This window comes from Tachyglossus aculeatus, chromosome 12 (assembly GCF_015852505.1).
Source record: "Tachyglossus aculeatus isolate mTacAcu1 chromosome 12, mTacAcu1.pri, whole genome shotgun sequence".
Lineage (NCBI taxonomy): Eukaryota > Metazoa > Chordata > Mammalia > Monotremata > Tachyglossidae > Tachyglossus > Tachyglossus aculeatus.
Genome location: NC_052077.1, coordinates 19,699,607 through 19,718,673, shown reverse-complemented (window position 1 = coordinate 19,718,673; position 19,067 = coordinate 19,699,607). Strand labels below are relative to the sequence as shown.

The 19,067-nt window shown below is 42.6% G+C and overlaps 1 protein-coding gene across 1 annotated transcript in view; it reads right to left on the bottom strand.

Moving 5' to 3' along the window:
• Positions 1 to 19,067, bottom strand: part of ARHGAP10 (Rho GTPase activating protein 10) — a 262,121-nt gene that overhangs the window by 117,409 nt on the left and 125,645 nt on the right. The window contains exons 6-8 of the mRNA XM_038755281.1: positions 18,364 to 18,474; positions 13,286 to 13,390; positions 1,897 to 2,026 (exon numbers count right to left, since the gene is read on the bottom strand). Coding sequence (XP_038611209.1) covers positions 1,897 to 2,026; positions 13,286 to 13,390; positions 18,364 to 18,474 — 346 coding nt within the window. The remainder of the gene's footprint in view (positions 1 to 1,896; positions 2,027 to 13,285; positions 13,391 to 18,363; positions 18,475 to 19,067) is intronic.

Below are 19,067 nucleotides of genomic sequence, written 5' to 3'. Positions count from 1 at the left end.
AATGTGCCTGTTATACCACTGTGTTGTACTCTCCCAAGTACTTAACACGGTGCTCTGCACGCGGCAAGCACTCAATAAATATGACTGATTGATTGTTAAAGATGACCTCTTCCTCCCTTCAAAGCCTTACTGAGAGCTCACCTCCTCCAAGAGGCCTTCCCAGACTGAGCCCCCTTTTTCCTCTCCTCCTCCCCATCCCCCCAACCCTACCTCCTTCCCTTCCCCACAGCACCTGTATATATGTTTGTACAGATTTATTACTCTATTTTACTTGTACATATTTACTATTGTACTTATTTTGTTCATGATGCGCATTTAGCTTTAATTCTATTTGTTCTGACGACTTGACACCCGTCCACATGTTTTGTTTTGTTGTCTGTCTCCCCCTTCTAAACTGCGAGACCATTCCTGGGTAGGGACCATCTCTATATGTTGCCAACTTGTACTTCCCAAGCGCTTGGTACAGTGCTCTGCACACAGTGAGCGCTCAATAAAGACGACTGAATGAATGAATGATAACTGAAGCCATGGGAGCAAATGTCAATTTGCTCCGCCAATTGTCAGCTGTGTGACTTTGGGCAAGTCACTTAACTTCTCTGTGCCTCAGTTCCCTCATCTGGAAAATGGGGATTAAAACTGTGAGCCCCCTGTGGGACAACCTGATCACCTTGTAATCTCCCCAGAGCTTAGACTCTTTTAGACTGCGAGCCCACTGTTGGGTAGGGACTGTCTCTATATGTTGCCAACTTGTACTTCCCAAGCGCTTAGTACAGTGATCTGCACACAGTAAGTGTTCAATAAATACGATTGATTGATTAGAACAGTGCTTTGCACATAGTAAGCGCTTAATAAATGCCATCAAAAAAAAAAATGAGGTTCTCCAAGAGAATGGGCGTAGCTGGAGAATAGAAGGGGACCCAGAAGTGTGCCTTGGGGGACTCTCCCGCACCCCGGCCTCCCTACCCACTGTCAGAAGGTGGGAGGCAGAGGAGGAGCCGGCAAAAGAAACTGAGAAGGAGGAGTCAGAGATAGGAGGAGACAGTGGTAAGCAGAATAAACATTTAAAAGACATCGTAAATCACAGTTTCAAAAAACACAGCGCGGCAGTAGACAACTAGCTGGGAGGTGACTGTGCAGAAAGGCTAGTCTGACATTAGACAAACGGGGGATTGTCTTTCTAGAGCTGAGGCTTGATTGAGATGGGCACATGCAAAAGGAAAATAGCAACAGGCACTGCAAATTCCAAGCAGCCCAGCAGAGAACAACCTCATGCACAGTCTGGAGGAGATCGTCAGCAGTACCATTTTTTCAGCCCTATCACTTTGAAACAAAAATAATTATATTCAGAATGTACATCTGAATAGAGATAACATTTATCTCTACCTCCAGAGAATATTGCGGTGCTCACTTGAGCAGTTCATTTGCAGTGTTACAAATGACCCACAGAGGGGAAGTGAAACAAGGATGTGAGAGCCATACACTGATTTACTTGTCATCAGGAGGAAGAGAAGAGGGTGAGTTATGACAAACAAAGTCCCCTTTTCATGTCTCCTTCTCCCGCTAGTGATAAATTACCAAGGCCGTTTACAGGTGTTTTGAGAAGCAGACTTGTTAAAGTGTTCTGATCTCTTGCAATTATAGTGAACTACCATAATTACTTCAATCTATAAAACAATCTTGGGGGCCTAGATTTTTAAATGTACAATGGTTTCCTTCATTCCACTTCATCAAAACAGAGGCGATAGTCTTTTCAAATGATCATTTCACTGTCTGTTAATGCTTGAATATAGATGGGGGCAGAGGAAGAGACACTGTGAGCACTGAAAAGTGGCAAACTAGTTAGTATGAACTTCATTATCTGGTACGAACAATAGGTATATTTTATAATTCTCTTACTTTTTTCTTGAACATACAGGTAGCCTTCCACGGCAAACTGACTTGCTCTTTTATGCTCTTTCGGGTTCTTTCTGATTTTGTTCATGAGGTCTTCCACTTCCGACCTGGTTCCTTCAAAACGATTTCTCGTCTTGGGGGTGGGGAGGAGGAAGGAAAAGCACAGGAATGTTATACTTTCTTCCAGCCACATCTGAAATCCAGCCCGGTTCTTAAGAGGATAAAAGAATTACGAATCTTTGAAAACACCTCTGTATCTATACAGTCATTCCCATTCTCTTGGAGTGTATTATTACGGAAGCTCTTGTCCTTCAATGGACAAAAAACACGGAAAATAAGCTACTTGCGGGGAATATACCCAGATGATAAAAAAGAGCGGCTCTCTGAAGCTGCAAGTACAAGACTCAAGCATGAGATTTTAAAAAGATGTGAAAGACTGTAGAGGCATCTTGTGTTATTTTCAGTTACAGACATGAAAATAGAGCTGCAGGTTAAAATAGTTCTCACAACTCCCAGAATATTCAAAAAGTGCTATAAAAAATGAATACAATGCTGCTTTGTAGGGACAAGGGATGTCTTGTACTGAAAGATTTTCCAAATGTAGACCCCTCTTCTCCTTTCTTATTACAAACATCCGCATTTGGGTTGTCCGTGCTCTTGATTTGCTCGTTTAGATCAACGGAGGCCAAATTACAGCAATTTAGTCATTTCACTGCTGCTCGATAGACCATTATCACTACCTTCATGCTGTGGTTCATTGGCCATTACAACAATGGGGTGCCCAATGGCCCCCTCAGGCTGGTCTTCTGACACACGTAGTGGAATTTGCTAAGCCCTTTCTACATGCCAAGCCCTGCCCTAAACACTGGGCGATAGACATGTTAATCAAGTCAGAGAGTCATCATCATCAATCGTATTTATTGAGCGCTTACTGTGTGCAGAGCACTGTACTAAGCGCTTGGGAAGCACAAATTGGCAACATATAGAGACAGTCCCTGCCCAACAGTGGGCTCACAGTCTAGAAGGGGGAGACAGAGAACAAAACCAAACATACTAACAAAATAAAATAAATAGAATAGATATGTACAAGTAAAATAAATAGAGTAATAAATATGTACAAACATATATACAGGTGCTGTGGGGAAGGGAAGGAGGTAAGATGGGGGGGATGGAGAGGGGGACGAGGGGGAGAGGAGGGAAGGGGCTCAGTCTGGGAAGGCCTCCTGGAGGAGGTGAACTCTCAGTAGGGCCTTGAGAGGGGAGACATGGAGGGGAGACAAGCATTTAATCCCGACATTACCAGATGAAAAAACTGAAGTGCAGAGAAGTTAAGTGACTTGGCCAAGGTCAAACAGCAGGCAAATGGTGAATGGCAGGATTAGAACTCTGGCCCCTGACTCCCGAGACCATGTTTTTTTTCACTAGGTCAGACTGAGAGCCTGTTGTTGGGTAGGAACCATCTCTATATGTTACTGACTTGTACTTCCCAAGCGCTTAGTACAGTGCTCTGCACACAGAAAGCGCTCAATAAATACGATTGAATGAATGAATGCCAGTATAAAAAGAGAGGGCCAGAGGGCTCCATAGGTAGAAGGACAAGGAGAGAGAAGAGAGGATAATTCTGCTATGCCAGTGCTGCCCAGAATAATAATAGCAATAATAATAATAATTATGGTACTTGTTAATACCACACTTACTATGGCATTGCTTGCTTACTATGTGCCGCCGGGCAGTATTCTAAGCACTGAGGTAGATGCAAGATAATTAGGTTGGACAGAATCCAGAGTCCAGTTCTGCCTCCATCAGAATAATGCACAAAGACAGAAGGGTCTGCTTCCCCTCACAACAGCTCTAAATTTTGGAGGCACTTCTAATTCTAGGATCATTACTTATGGATGCGGAAAGGGTGGATAGCTACTGGTTGTAACTACCCCATTCCTCTTCTCCCCTTGCACAACAACCAGTGGGAAGGAGAGAAGTGCCCCAGCCACTTTAAGACAAGTCTACACATGCCTCCAGCGTCTGACTATTCTGGTCATCTCTCGTACCCCGGCTGTGTTTATTATAGAGATTTGTTAAGGGACTAGTTTCAGGAAAAGGAAATGCTAAGTTCTGGCATTTGTTTAGGTTAATGAAAGACTGTGCAACTGCACAGAGAATGCCACTCTATCAAATTAATGTGTCTGCTGTGGAGATTTAGAAAAAATAGTTCACACTTTTCTACCATACACAACATCTCTGACCTGGGTGCACATCAAAGTGCAACTGCATATTAATTATTTCCTCCAAATGCGTAACAGTAACTTGGTTAACAGGAATTGGAGAGCAAATGTGGAAAATCTGGATGGATATAGGTCTTGTACTCTAACAAACAGAACCAAGATTTTGAAACCTAAGAAGAGCAGGAACCATTTCTATTTTTATAAACATTTATTATTTTGCATTATTTAGATTTCTACAATGTTGTTTTCAGAGAACTCCCTGTCTCCCTGTACTGACAATCTTTAACTTCAAATGAGATGAAGTGTTACCAACAGATTTCGGCAGATGAGAAAACCAAGGCATGTAGACAATTATGAAGTAGGAAACTCTCCTGGGGCAGAGGAGAGTTTCGGAAATATTCAGTGAGTACCTGGGAGCAGGGCACTCTACTATGTGCTTGCGGAAGCAATAAAAAGAAGTTAACCATGATCCTTACGAGCTAATGAGGAACATGACTTTACAGTAAACAAAATAACAACATCAGCATTCACTCTATAATATCCTCAGCGAGATAGAGAAACTCATTTGGCAGCATATATGAATAACACCATGGCAATCTAAAGAGATCATTTCTATTTTTAAAACTGGAAATACAGTAGGCCGACATGACCATTTTGCAGTCCAATGGAAGTGTTATAGTTCAGGTTAGAGACAGAGTCACAAAAGGAATAACGTGAATAAGCAAGACTCCCAGGAATCTGGATCCTCCCCCTTTGCCCAAAAGTGGGAAACTGCTGGTATGAAACTGTGAAATAGTTCAAATGAACAATTACTTTTGAAGATTTTCTCTTGCCATTGCAGCTAAAGCCATCACTGAAAATCAATGCAGTCAAGACATAAAAAATACGTACAAGTAAAATAAATAGAGTAATTATATGTATATAGGTATATGCATATATGTATCTAGAGCATATATGTACAAAAATATATGTATATATGTATAGAGAGTATATATGTACAAACATATATGCATATATATGTATATAGAGTATATATGTACAAACATACATATTTGTGATAGTGTACCACTATCATCTACAGGTCTCAAAAATTATAGTCATTTGGACTATACATATATATGTATATAGAGTATATATGTACAAACATATGTATATGCATATACATGTATATATATGTATATGTATATATGTATATCGTGGCTCAGTGGAAAGAGCACGGGCTTTGGAGTCAGAGGTCATGGGTTCGAATCCCGACTCCGCCACATGTCTGCTGTGTGATCTTGGGCAAGTCACTTAACTTCTCTGGGCCTCAGTTACCTCATCTTTAAAATGGGGATTAAGACTGTGAGCCCCACGTGGGACAACCTGATCACCCTCTATTCTCCCCAGTGCTTAGAACAGTGCTTTGCACATAGTAAGCGCTTAATAAATGCCAATTATTATCATTATTATTATAAAGGACACGATATCATTTTTTCCAAAGAGAAAATATTACAGTTTGTAGGGAGTGGCATTAAAAACAAAGAATTTTTGCTTTGTAAGAATGACATTTTGTTCAGTTCCCAACAAAAACATATTAGACACCACCAGCCATATACAGGACCTTCTTAAATTCTGTAAGTCACATTCTACTTCCCCTCCTACATTTTTATTGCCCTATATGTTCCTCTTCCTCACCCTATCTTAAGCCCACATATCTGCAATTCCTTCTCCTTTTTCCTATCCTTTCTTCCTTATCCTTGCTTTTTCTTCCTCTTTCTTTCTTCTTCTTTCTTCTCTATCTCCTAGATCAATCGTATTTATTGAGCGCTATGTGCAGAGCACTGCACGAAGTGCTTGGAAGAGCGCAATACAATGGAATTAGCAGACACGTTCCCTGTCCATAACAAGTACCCTCAACTTTCTTTTTTCCTCTTCTTCTCCCTACCTCAGCCTCCCTCCGTAGCCTGGGGTTTGCCATCTTACCATCAGGTTCCTCTCTAGGGACAGAGCTGACACTCAGCTGTTGCTGACATCCTTCGTGCCATCAGTGCCTCCCAGAACAAGACTTGATAAACAGAGAAGTTAAGTTACTTGCCCGAGGTCACACAGCAGACAAGCGCACTGCTCAGTGCTTAGAACGGTGCTTGGCACATAGTAAGAGCTTGACAAATACCATAATTACTAAGTGGCAGAGTCAAGATTAGAACCCAAGTCCTTCAGACTCTCACACCTATGCTCTATCTACTAGGCCAAGCTGCGTCCTCAAAATAGCTAATGGAGAGTGACCTCGAACGCTAGGATCCTGCAATGTATATCACAGGTTGAAAGCATATCACCTAATGAAAGATATATGATTTATTAAAAAGTGGTTTCCCTTAGAAACAAAATTTTCAGAAACTAAATTTAAAGAATGTGAGTGAACCAGCAGTGCTCATTGAAAACCTTCCTCTAAAATTTAACTGTGATCACTGAATCCTGTTTCATTGAGATTCAATTTTGCCTTGGGTTGTTTTTTTTTAAATAGGGTAAATCTGAGTAGTAAACACCAAAAGTTTAGTATCTTTTAGCCAGGGACCTAGGCAAGAATTAAGAAGTTCCCAATGGCTCAAGTTACAGTACTCTCCCAAGAGCTTAGTATAGTGCTCTGCAAATAGTAAGCAATCAATAAAAATGATTGATTGATTTTCATACAGACACAGAAAGACACACTAACTAGTCCAATACTGTACTGCCTAGTTCTCTTCTTTCTCTGAATACTCATAACAATCAAAAAAATCCAGGATCATCTAGGCTTTTTATACAAGTTTTTAAAAAGTCACTCAAAACACACTAGGCAGTAATATGAATTAAAAAGTGCTCGCCCCCTCAAAAGGTATTTATAGACTATAGATATATATTGCACGTGCACCTCCTCCACTTTTGACATTCTCTATTTCCAATTAGCCACCAGAAGTCACTGTGAAGTCACAGCACTGATTCCATAATTGCATGTGAAAGACAGTCTCCATTGTAAGCCTTACATTTTGTCACCTTTTAATTTTTTTGTGGGGGAAGGAGACTGAAGGAGGGCTGAGAAGCAACTATTATATGCCTTAAATTGCTCATAAAGGACTGGCTTTGTTAAGAAACTAGCAGCCCTCTTTGAGCCCTTTATGACTTGGGAGACAAACTTTAAAAATTAACATGATTAATTGCTTATTATAAGTTGCCATCAAGGATGACGCTTGTGACAGTATGATTTCGACGGTGGAAACCAGAGCAGCCAAGAAAACTGGCCCATGACCAACAACCTCCTTGACACAATGGGGGTGGAAAAACCAGTCCTTGGTTGGGCTGCTGCTTATGCTACCTTAAGTATTTGGCAACATTTTGGCTTCTGTTTCTTGGTACCTCAATCTTGGCAAAACCGCTACTCTAAAGTAGTCACTCCATTTGTAACTGCAGCGCACTGGGCTGCTCTTTGTCTTGCTGAGGTCTTCGAACCATCAACAGCTACGCCACAGCATTTGAATCTTTGTTTTGTTGGCCCTTTAAAATAGTTTTGTCCTTTTCTTGCTTTTGAAGCCCCTGCTCCATCTAACAGCTGCCTGCATGGCACGCTGGCATCCACTTTCCTCACAAGCTCCACCCTCTAAACTGTAAGCTAGATGTGGGCAGGGAATGTGTCTACCAACTCTTGTTATATTGAACTTCCCCAAGCATTTAGTACAGTGCTCTGCACATAGTATATGCTCAATAAATACACTTGATTGATTGGAATGGTGATAGAAAGGACTTGCTATTTGTGCTCTGCACATAGTAAGCGCTCAATAAATACCATTGATGATGATGATAAGTATGGCAAATAATAATAATAATAATGGTATTTGTCAAGAGCTTACTATGTGCCCAGGCTTTGTACTAGGCGCTGGGGTAGATACAAGCTAATTGTGTTGGACACTCCCCGTCCCACAAGGGGCTCACGGTCTCAATCCCCATTTTACAGGTGAAGTAACTGAAGCGCACAGAAGTTAAATGACTTGTCCAAGGTCATACAGTAGAAATGTGGCAGAGCTGGCATTAAAACCCAGGTCCTTCTAACTCCCAAGCCTATGCTCTACTCACTAGGCCAAGTTGCTTCTCTTACATAACATACACGACATGTTACGCATATTACATATGTAACATTTTATGTACCATGTTACATATTTAACATTGACGGAACAGTTTAAATTAGATGTGGTATCTGGCAACCACAGGTCTTAGCAACGTTATTTATTGAGTGTTTAGTGTTTGCAGAGCACTATACTAAGCACTTGGGAAAGAACAGTACAAAGAGTTGGTAGGCGCAGTTCCTGCCCAAAAAAAGCTTACAGTCTACAGGAGGAGACAGACATTAAAATAGACTATGGATAGGGGAAATGGTAGAGCATAAGGGAATTTACCTAAGTATTGTGGGGCTGAGGTGAGTATCAAAAGCGCTGAAGTGAAGCCAAGTAAAATCAAATAGGACTGAACATTAAAATGACTTTAGAGCTCTAGTCTGATTTGAAGTGTGATGCCACTTCACATGCTGTTTGTTGGGCAGGGAATTCATTCATTCATTCATTCATTCAATCATATTTATTGAGCACTTACTGTGAGCAGAGCACTGTACTAAGCACTTGGGAAGTACAAGTTGGCAAAATATAGAGACAGTCCTTACCAAACAACAGGCTCACAGTCTAGAGGGGGGAGACAGACAACAAAACATGTGGACAGGTGTCAAGTCATCAGAATAAATAGAAGTAAAGCTAGATGCACATCACTGACAAAATAAATAGAATAGTAAATATGTACAAGTAAAATAAATAGAGTAATAAATCTGTACAAACATATATACATGTGGTGTGGGGAGGGGAAGGAGGTAGGGTGGGGGGGAATCTGGTTCTTGTTATTTTTTACTCTCCCAAGCACTTAGTACAGTGCTCGCACACAGTAAGCACTCAAGAAATATGAGCAAGGGGTCAGCGGCGAGATAGGCGAGATTGAGGCTCAGTGAGAAGGTTAGCATTAGAGGAATAAAGAGTGTGGGCTGCATTGTAGTAGGAAAGAAGAGAGGTGAGGTAGGAGGGGGTAAGGTGACGCAGTGCTTTAGAGCCAAAGGTGAGGAGTTTTCTGAGGAGTGGGACGACATGCCCAGAATGTTTTTGTAGAAAAATGATCCGGGCAGCAGAGTGAAGTATGGACTGGAGTGGGGAGAGGCAGAAGGCTGGGAGGTCAGCAAGGAGGCTGATGCAGTAATCCAGGCGGGAGAGACGAGTGACTGTATTAACATGGGAGCAGTTTGGATGGAGAGGAAAGGGCTGATTTTAGCGATGTTAGGAAGGTGGGACTGACAGGATTTAGGGATGGATTGAATATATGGGCTGAATGAGAGAGAGGAGTCATGGAAAAGGCCAAGGCTCGTGAGATAGGAAGGAGAGTGGTGCCATCTACAGCGATGAGAAAGTAATGGGGAAGATAAGCAGTTCTGTTTGGACATGTTAAGCCTGAGGTGACGGGAGGACAACCAAGAAGAGATGTTTTAAAGGGAGAAGGAAATGCAATACTGCAGAGGGGGAGAGAGATCTGGGCTGGAGATGTAGATTTGGGTATCATCCTCATAGAGGTGGTAGTTGAAGCCACAGGAGCAAATGAGTTCTGAGTGGGTGTAGATGGAGAATAGAAGAGGGCCCAGAACTAAACCTTTAGGGATTCTCACTGATAGGGGTTGGGAGGCAGAGGAGGAGCCTGCAAAGGACACTGAGAATGAATGGCCAGAGAGATGAGGAGAGCATGGTCACTAACTCATGGCAGATCTTCTAAGTAACTCAAGGACTTTGGATTATGCTCTTAGCCTGCTGAGTTAGAAGAGCTGCCTGACACGGAAACATCAGAGTGTGTCTTCGATTTAGAAGTCCCCTTTGTGCATCCTTCAAGTGTAGCATTAAATAAACAAACCCCTATTTTATTTCAATTCTGTCAAGCCTGGCCACGGCATCGTGGAGTAACCTTAGGCTCTTGAACTCTTCTGGGGAGCCAAACTGAGTGATTGACAGAGTTAGGGTCAGTAGGTGAGGTCAAGTGATTTTCTAAGACCCACCGACCTGACGAAGGGGAGGCCTGATTGGGTGACATTTGACGGCCCTGCTGAGACGCTGGAAGAAAAAGATGCAGCTGAGGCCACATGGTCTCCGCTGAAGATGTCCTGAGCCAAAATGGCCATTGCAGCCTCTCCCGGGGTCCACTTGATTCCTGGGGTGAGTCAAGGGGAGGCGAATCGCTCTACAGGGTGGCATTGGCAGGAGTGGCAGTGACCAGTGACCCAGAGCCGGGTTTCCAGCAGAGCCTGAGGACAGCCTGCCTTTTCCAGCTACTGGGACCCCAGCCCAATCAAGATCATCTGCATGAGCACAGAAACTTAAGAGAGTAGAAGCCAGAACAAGACCACCCATGTGAGAGCGCTTGGGCCTAATGTTGGATCTCTGTCTCTCTGTCCATGGAGAATTTTGTCAGACACATAGGGACGTGGTACTGCACCGCTAGCTTTGTAACGAGTAGCATTTTGAGCTCACGCTCATTTTCGTCAGACTGTTCCTAATAACCAAGCATAAGAGTCACCCAAGGATCTGTTTGCACTGGAATATATAAGTCTACAAGTCAGGTAATATGAGGTGATGAGGAGAGTAGTCACAAGGGCTAATTTGCCACTGTGTTCAAGTTTCACCGTCACAACACTCTCAGACAAAAGTCCCAAATTTTCTTATGAGGGATGGAATGGTGGAATTAGTCGACAATACCTCATTTCACAATCAGCATAATAATAATAGTGATAAGAATAATAATTGTGGTACTTGTTAAACATTAACTACATATCAAGCACTGGGGTAGAAGCAAGATAATCAGGTCAGACAAATGGAGTGAGGCTATGGGGGAGGGGGAATGGGAATTTATTTAATCCTTATTTTAGGGATGAGAAATTGAGGAACGAAGTTAAGTGACTTGTCCACACAGCGGGCAAGTGGCAGAGCAGGGATTAGAACCCAGATCCTCTTACTCCCAGCCCCATGTTCTTTCCACTTTCCACTTAGCTTGGCCAGGTTGGGCTGCTTTTCAAATACAATGGCCCATTATGATCTCCACCAATTCCAATGTCCTGAGGAATCCAGAATTCCTAGGTTTTGTTTCAGCTATTAATATTAATTTTTTGACTCAATACATAATGAGTGCTGCTTAGAACACAAAGGGAAGCTAATCTTTTATTCACGGAGGCTTGACTAATTACGAAACTTGTTAAGTGCTTATTATGTGTCAAGCACTGTTCTTCAAGGGTACATGCAAGTTAATCAGGTTAGGCACAGCCCCTGTCCTACACGGTGCTCCCAATCTAAGTAGGAGGGAGAAGAGGTATTGAATACCCATTTTACAGATGAGGAAACTGAGGTGCAGAGAAGTTAAGTGACTTGTCCGAAGTCACACAGCAGGTAAGTGGCGGAGCAGTAATTAATCAATCAATCAATCATATTTATTGAGCGCTTACTGTAACCCAGGTCCCCTGACTCCCGAGCCCATGGTTTTTCCACTAGACCATGCTGCTTCTCCCGTCCTAGTTAGCCACACTGGGTTTTCCTGCTTGACAAGAGTCCTTTCCACTAGGGTCAGGTCCCCCATTATCATCAATCGTATTTATTGAGCGCTTACTGTGTGCAGAGCACTGTACTAAGCGCTTGGGAAGTACAAATTGGAATTTGTACTTCCCAAATTTGGAAACTGGCAGTACTCCCACAGGCCTGGGAGTCAGAAGGACCTGGGTTCTAATCTGGCCTCTGCCACTTTGCTGTGTGACCTCCAGCAAGTCACTGAACTTCTCTGTACCTCAGTTGCATCATCCGTAAAATGGGGATTACGACTGTTGAGCCCCATATGGGACATGAGAAGCAGCGTGGCTCAGTGGAAAGAGCACAGGCTTGGGAGTCAGAGGTCATGGGTTCAAATCCTGGCTCCGCCAACTGTCAGCTGTGTGACTTTGGGCAAGTCATTTAACTTCTCTGTGCCTCAGTTACCGCATCTGTAAAATGGGGATTAAGCCTGTGAGCCCCACTTGGGACAACCTGATCACCTTATATAACAATAACAATAATAATGATGGCATTTAAATGCTTACTATGTGCAAAGCACTGTTCTAAGTACTGGGGAGGATATCCGCTGTTGGGTAGGGACTGTCTCTATGTGTTGCCGACTTGTACTTCCCAAGCGCTTAGTACAGTGCTCTGCACACAGTAAGCGCTCAGTAAATACGATTGATTGATCGATTGATTGATTGACTGAGGTGATCAGGTTTTTCCATGTGGGGCTCACAGTCAATCCACATTTTACGGATGAGGTAACTGAAGGCTCAGAGAAGTTAAGTGACTTGCCCAAAGTCACACAGCTGACAAGCGGTGGAGCCGAGTTTTGAACCCATGACCTCTGACTCCCAAGCCCGTGCTCTTTCCACTGAGCCATGCTACTCCTCCCCAGCGCTCAGAACAGTGCTTTGCACATAGTAAGCACTTATCAAATACCATTATTGCATTATTATTATGAATTATGTCCAACATGATTACCTTGTAGCTACCCCAGCGCTTGGAACACTGCACAGTTTAAAAAAATACCATAAAAAACACTGAAGGCGTGAAAATGCCCTACAAAGATGAGTAAGAATCCATTTAAATAGGCTCAAGATAAACAACCTGAAATCCTCCCTTTGCCAATCACTGGACAGCTATTGGTGGATAATTCAGTTTGTTGCCGAACTGTACTTTCCAAGCGCTTAGTACCGGGCTGTACACACGGTAAGCGCTCAACAAATACAGTCCGATGAATGAATTCAGGTGACTCCTGCTTCTTAAAAGAAAATGTCTGCTAATAAAGTTAAAAGATAAAGCCTCCGGCAGTGGTATAACTACTAGGAGGCAGGATGGACAAACTTGGATTAGCACAAGGAATTTTTCTGTAACAACACTGATTGCCCAGGAGATGGTAGTGGATCCTCAAATTCCCAACAGTAGCTCTCCGAGCCAGAGAGCAGCGAAAGGACATTTTCAATCCTGTCTCATTAACCTCTGGAGCAGGCTTATTTCTAAAATCTTCACTAGATCATTCGTTTAAATGGACTTCTTCAACATGCAAAGTGGAGCTTCTCTTACATTCTGAATGTTGATCTGTAGTTCCATTTTGTAGTGATTGAAGTCTTTGGCAAGTTCATGGCCCTGATGATAGAAAGTGAACATTCCCTGGAAGAAGGACAGCATCTGGGATGCAGAAAAGGAGGCTTTGTTAGCATGGAAACATCTCAATGTAAACCAGGAATTTTGCCCATAGAGACATTTGCTAAAGAACTTCAGAGATCAGGCAGAAACTCCTCACCCTGGGCTTCAAGGCTGTCCATCACCTCGCCCCCTCCTACCTCACCTCCCTTCTCTCCCTCTACAGCCCAGCCCGCACCCTCCGCTCCTCTGCCGCTAATCTCCTCACCGTACCTCGTTCTCGCCTGTCCCGCTATCGACCCCCGGCCCACGTCCTCCCCCGGGCCTGAAATGCCCTCCCTCTGCCCATCCGCCAAGCTAGCTCTCTTCCTCCCTTCAAGGCCCTATTGAGAGCTCACCTCCTCCAGGAGGCCTTCCCAGACTGAGCCGCTTCCTTCCTCTCCCCCTCGTCCCGCTCTCCGTCCCCCCATCTTACCTCCTTCCCTTCCCCACAGCACCTGTATATATGTATATATGTTTGTACATATTTATCACTCTATTTATTTTACTTGTACATATCTATTCTATTTATTTCATTTTGTTAGTATGTTTGGTTTTGTTCTCTGTCTCCCCCTTTTAGACTGTGAGCCCACTGTTGGGTAGGGACTGTCTCTATATGTTGCCAACTTGTACTTCCCAAGCGCTTCGTACAGTGCTCTGCACACAGTAAACACTCAATAAATACGATTGATTGATTGATTGATTAAATATTTTATTTTTCTATTGCATGGCTACACCAATTTTCCTTACGTTTAAAAGTATTCTTGGCAGACTTTTAAAAATTCCACTGGCAGTTCAAAATTTCAGAAAATAACTGGCCTGATTAATTTCTTGAGATTCAGAACCAAGATCTAGAAAAACCTTCAAAATTGATACATACACCAGTCTAATCTAAGGAGACCCTATATTTAATGACCAATTTTTCTTGAATTATATTTGTTAGGTGCCTACTATGTGCCAGACACTGTACTAAGTGCTGGGATAGATACAAGCCAATCAGGTTGAACACAATTCCTGTTCCACGGCTCAAAGTACTAATGTACTGATGTACTAATGCACAAAGTACTCAAAGTACTTCTCAAGCACTTAGTACAGTGGTCTGCACACAGTAAGCGCTCAATAAATACGATTGATTGATTGATTAGTGCCCATTTTACAGATGCTGTTACTAGGCACAGAGAAGTTACTTTTCCAAGAGATCACACAGCAGACAAGTGGCAGAGCTGGGATAAGACCCAGGTCTCCTCGAGGAGACTACCCCGATTAGAGGAAGATAATGTAGACGTAAATGCATTTTTGAGGTCACATCTCCTCCACAAGGGCTTCTCCAATTAAGCCTGTTTATCCCCCTGCTCGCTCTCCCTTCTGCATCATCTATGCACTTGGATCTATGACCTCTGAACATTTGATATTTGCCAACAAGACTTATATACACATCTTTAAATCATATATTCTAAATTATTTATTTTAATGTCTGTCTCCCCCTCTAGACTGTAAGTTTGTTATGGACAGGGAATGTGTCAACTGATTCTGCAGTGTTGTACTCTGCCATGTGCTTAGGTACAGTGCTCTGCACATAGTAATCTTTCAATAAATACAACGGACTGATTCTCCATGATTACTTCTTCACCTGTTTCTATCTCACACTTTCCACAAAATGAATTTACTGAGCCCATATTTGGTGCAGAGCACTGAGCAGAATTACAAAAGATGGCATGGGTGGGACAACTACTTGGGGGGCAAGGAGGGCAGTGTGGGGAAAATAACCCTGGAAAGTGAACATTCAAACATCCTGATGGGAAGGGGAAAAGCCATGTTTCACAGCTGTAAAGCATCATGAAACCCCAAGCAGAAATATTAGTATTTGGAGGTGCAAAATACACTGGCATATATGTTTCCTTTAAAATGGAAGCAGTCCAGAGTGGTACAATTCTTGCCATTAACAGTGCTCCTTGGACAGCAGTACTGAATCTTCTGCCTATGTCATCGAAGAGGATTCAACTAAAGCCAACAATTCAGAATTTCTCCAAAATAATCCAGCAGTTGAGCATTTTTTTTACATTTGCCAATGAAAAGCTCTTCTGGGCCTAACAGAAGCCTCATTTTACACCAGAAGAAGTCAGGCCTTATTTTCAGTACTGCAAATTTTGCTTCTATTACATTTCTGTTCTAAATATACTTGAAATTCTTTCTGAAAAATGACAATGAAAATGGCAGTGTACATGCCACCTAAATATTCTTTACATTGGGTCACTTCCATACTAGACTAAAAACACCTAAGAGGAACAAATCAATCAGATATTTATTGAGAACTTACTGTTTGCAGAGCACTGTACTAAGTGCTAGGAGAGTAAAATATAACAGAATTGGCAGGCACCGTAATAAGTGCTTGGGAGAGTACAATATAACAGAATTGGTAGACACTTTCTCTGCCCACATTAAGCTGACAGTCCAGAGGGGTAGACAGACATTAACATGAATTATGGATATGTGGGGCTGAGTGTGGGGTGACTAAAGGGTACAAATCCAACTGCATTCATCATTAGATGTTTTAGTTAGAATGTTGTTGAAGTAGAGAGCGTGCTTCAATTTTCTGCAGGCTTGTTTTAAATTCGGGGTGATGAAGTGTCTGAGTATATGAAGCTCTGGACATTGGACTTTTTCTTAATATTAGTAAAGCCCGGAATTTTTTTGAATTGAATGGTGCTTTACTTCTGGTGCTAAAAGGCAGAGGGAGAGCAAAGAGAGAATGAGCAAGAAAGCAGCGACACAAAGAAACCGGTTTCCTGCATCTGTCATGTCTGATTTTTTTTTAAGACCTTTAAATCTGCTTAGGGAAGTTAGAGATTCAGTAATTACCCGCTCCCTTCCTCTTTCTTTCTTGCCCCTTGACTATCTCCTTCATTTTCAGCTTAACTTGGGCTTTGTTAGCCACAGTGTAACTGCCGCTTTCGGCAGAGGTAGAGAGGGATGAGGAAGGAAGCAAGTGATGAAGTTACATAAGGAGCTGCAAGGACGATGCACGGAACAGCTGGTCACACAGGTGCCAACTTTTCATTTTGAGAGGTGGTGAACTTGGGGAGGAGCAATAGGAGGAAAAGATGGGGAGGAAGAGAAGGAAAATGAGAGGAGGTACAGGAGAGGAAGGTAGGAGAACACTTGAGGCTATGTTACTTCCTTCCTTTGTACTCTCTTAAGAGACCGAGTGCTCTGCACACAGCAGGTGTTCAATGAATGAAAGAAATTCCTTTACCCTCTGGCTACTGTGAGAATCAGTCACTTACTGTACTAAAGCACTTGGGAGAGTACAATATAACAATATAACAGGCATATAACAATATAACAGGCACATTCACTATCTACAATCAATCAATCAACTGTATTTATTGAGCGCTTACTGTGTGCAGAGCACTGTACTAAGCGCTTGGGAAGTACAAGTTGGCAACATATAGAGACAGTCCCTACCCAACAGTGGGCTCACAGGCTAAAAGGGGGGAGACAGAGAACAAAACCAAACATACTAACAAAATAAAATAAATAGAATAGATATGTACAAGTAAAATAAATAAATAGAGTAATAAATAAGTACAAACATATATACATATATACAGGTACAAGGAGCTTAGAGTCTAGAGAGGGAGACAGACATTCATGTAAATAAGATTACAGGTATGTACATAACTGCTGTGAGGCTGGGAATGGAGAAGGAGCAAGTCAGGATGATGAAGAAGGAAGTGGGAGAAGAGGAAAGGAGGGCTTAATCAGGGAAGGCCTCTTGGAGGAGATGTGCCTGCCAGCATGAGCTGATCTGAGTCTCTACAGAGGTTGTTTGCTTAAATTTGAAGTGTCTTTTCACTCCTTCCAGACTCAACACTGCCACTAGCCAGTGCCCCCGAGCCTGTCCGTGACAGGTGAGCTAAACCAGAGCTATTGCCAATGTTTGCTGATTAGGGCAGCAGGAGGACCATGGAGGGCACATACATCTGATCTGGTGCTGAGAGCTAATGAGGACACTGGAATATTCAGAGCCAATGGCAATGCTAATTGTGGTATTTGTTAAGCCCTTACTAGGAACCATGGCACAGGGGATAGAGCACAGGACTGGATTCTAATCCCAGCTCCACCACTTGTCTGCTCTATGATCTTGGGCAAGTCACTTTACTTCTCTGGGCCTCAGTTACCTGTAAAATGGGGATTGACGCTGCGAGCCCCGCATGGGACAGGGACTGTGTCCAACCTGATATGCTTGTATTCACTCCAGCACTTAATACAGTGCCTGGCACTCAGTAAGCGTTTAACAAATTGCACAATTATTATTACTACTAAGGGCTGGGGTACACACAACATAACCAGATCAGACACATTCCCTGCTCTACAAGGGGCTCACAGTCTAAGCAGGAACAGATACAAGTACTGAATCCCCATTTTATAGGTGAGGCAACTGAGGCCTAGAGAAGTTAAGAGATTTGTCCAAGGTCACACAGCAGGCAAGTGGCAGACAGCCTAAGTCCTCTCCTTTCCCTAGGTCTTGCTGCTTCTCGAGCCAAGCCTGAGAATGCATCTGGTTAGCAGAAGGCAGGAGGTGGAGCTGACGGCTATCAGGGAAAGACATGTTAGCTCTAACTGCACATCCTGCCCCCAAAACTGTGGGAGTGAACCAATACTTCGTCCCTCAGTCTCCAAGATGTTGGCGCTTATGACCCACAGAGACAAATACAATCTTACTAAATAAGGTTATATTGGGTGAAGCAGGATAAACTTAATAAAACAATCATAACTCAGGCTGATCCTAGGCATCTGGTCAATATCACCTTTGGTCTCTTGTCAAAATATATATACGCCAAATTGTCTCAAATGGAAATACTGGGAACCTCTCTAAGCTCGCAGGACACAATTCTAGAAAACTGAAAAATTAAACCAACTCTCTACAGAAGCTTGCTTTCCCAAACACCTAGATAGGTGTCCACTACAGTACTTACGGGCTCAACAAACTCAAATTTTTTCCTTTCCTGGATTTCCTGCAGCTTGCACACATATTCAAGAGAAAGTTCGTAGAAGTGCTGCCGATTTTGTTCCACTTGGACATCTGCCTGTATTTAAAACAACCCCCCACCAGAAAGAAAAGTTAAAAAAAAATCCAGACTGGTGAAGAACACTCAAACCACAAAAGATTTTTAAGACTAAACAGTGTCATCGTCAACAGTGGGAAACTACCTTTCAAGATCCCCCTTAGATTACTTGTCCATAGGAATCAATAAACTTTCAGTCATTAGTGCCATGATGATTATGGAGATTAAATAGAGCTTTCTATAATTCATATCTATGAGTCAAGTCAAATACCAAAAAGTAAAATGACCAAGCAATATATGGGTGGCTTAAAAGATTGGTGACCTTCTAAGTTGATTCCAAGGGCTCTTAGTGACAAAGGTGTTCTGTTGGTGGTTTCCTCATTGTGAGCAAGCTCACGGATGCTGCCTAAAAACCCTGATAATGGAGGAGTTGAGTGTCTTGCCCAAGGTCAAACAGCAGTTGAATGGTGGAGGTGAGTTAGAACCCGGGTCTTCTGACTCCAAGGCCAACGCTTTTTCTATGAAGTCACATTGCTTAAAGGAGTAATAACCTAACCTAACTAAATGATAATAATTAAAGGTGAAAGCAACTCATCCCTCCAACATTCTGGAGG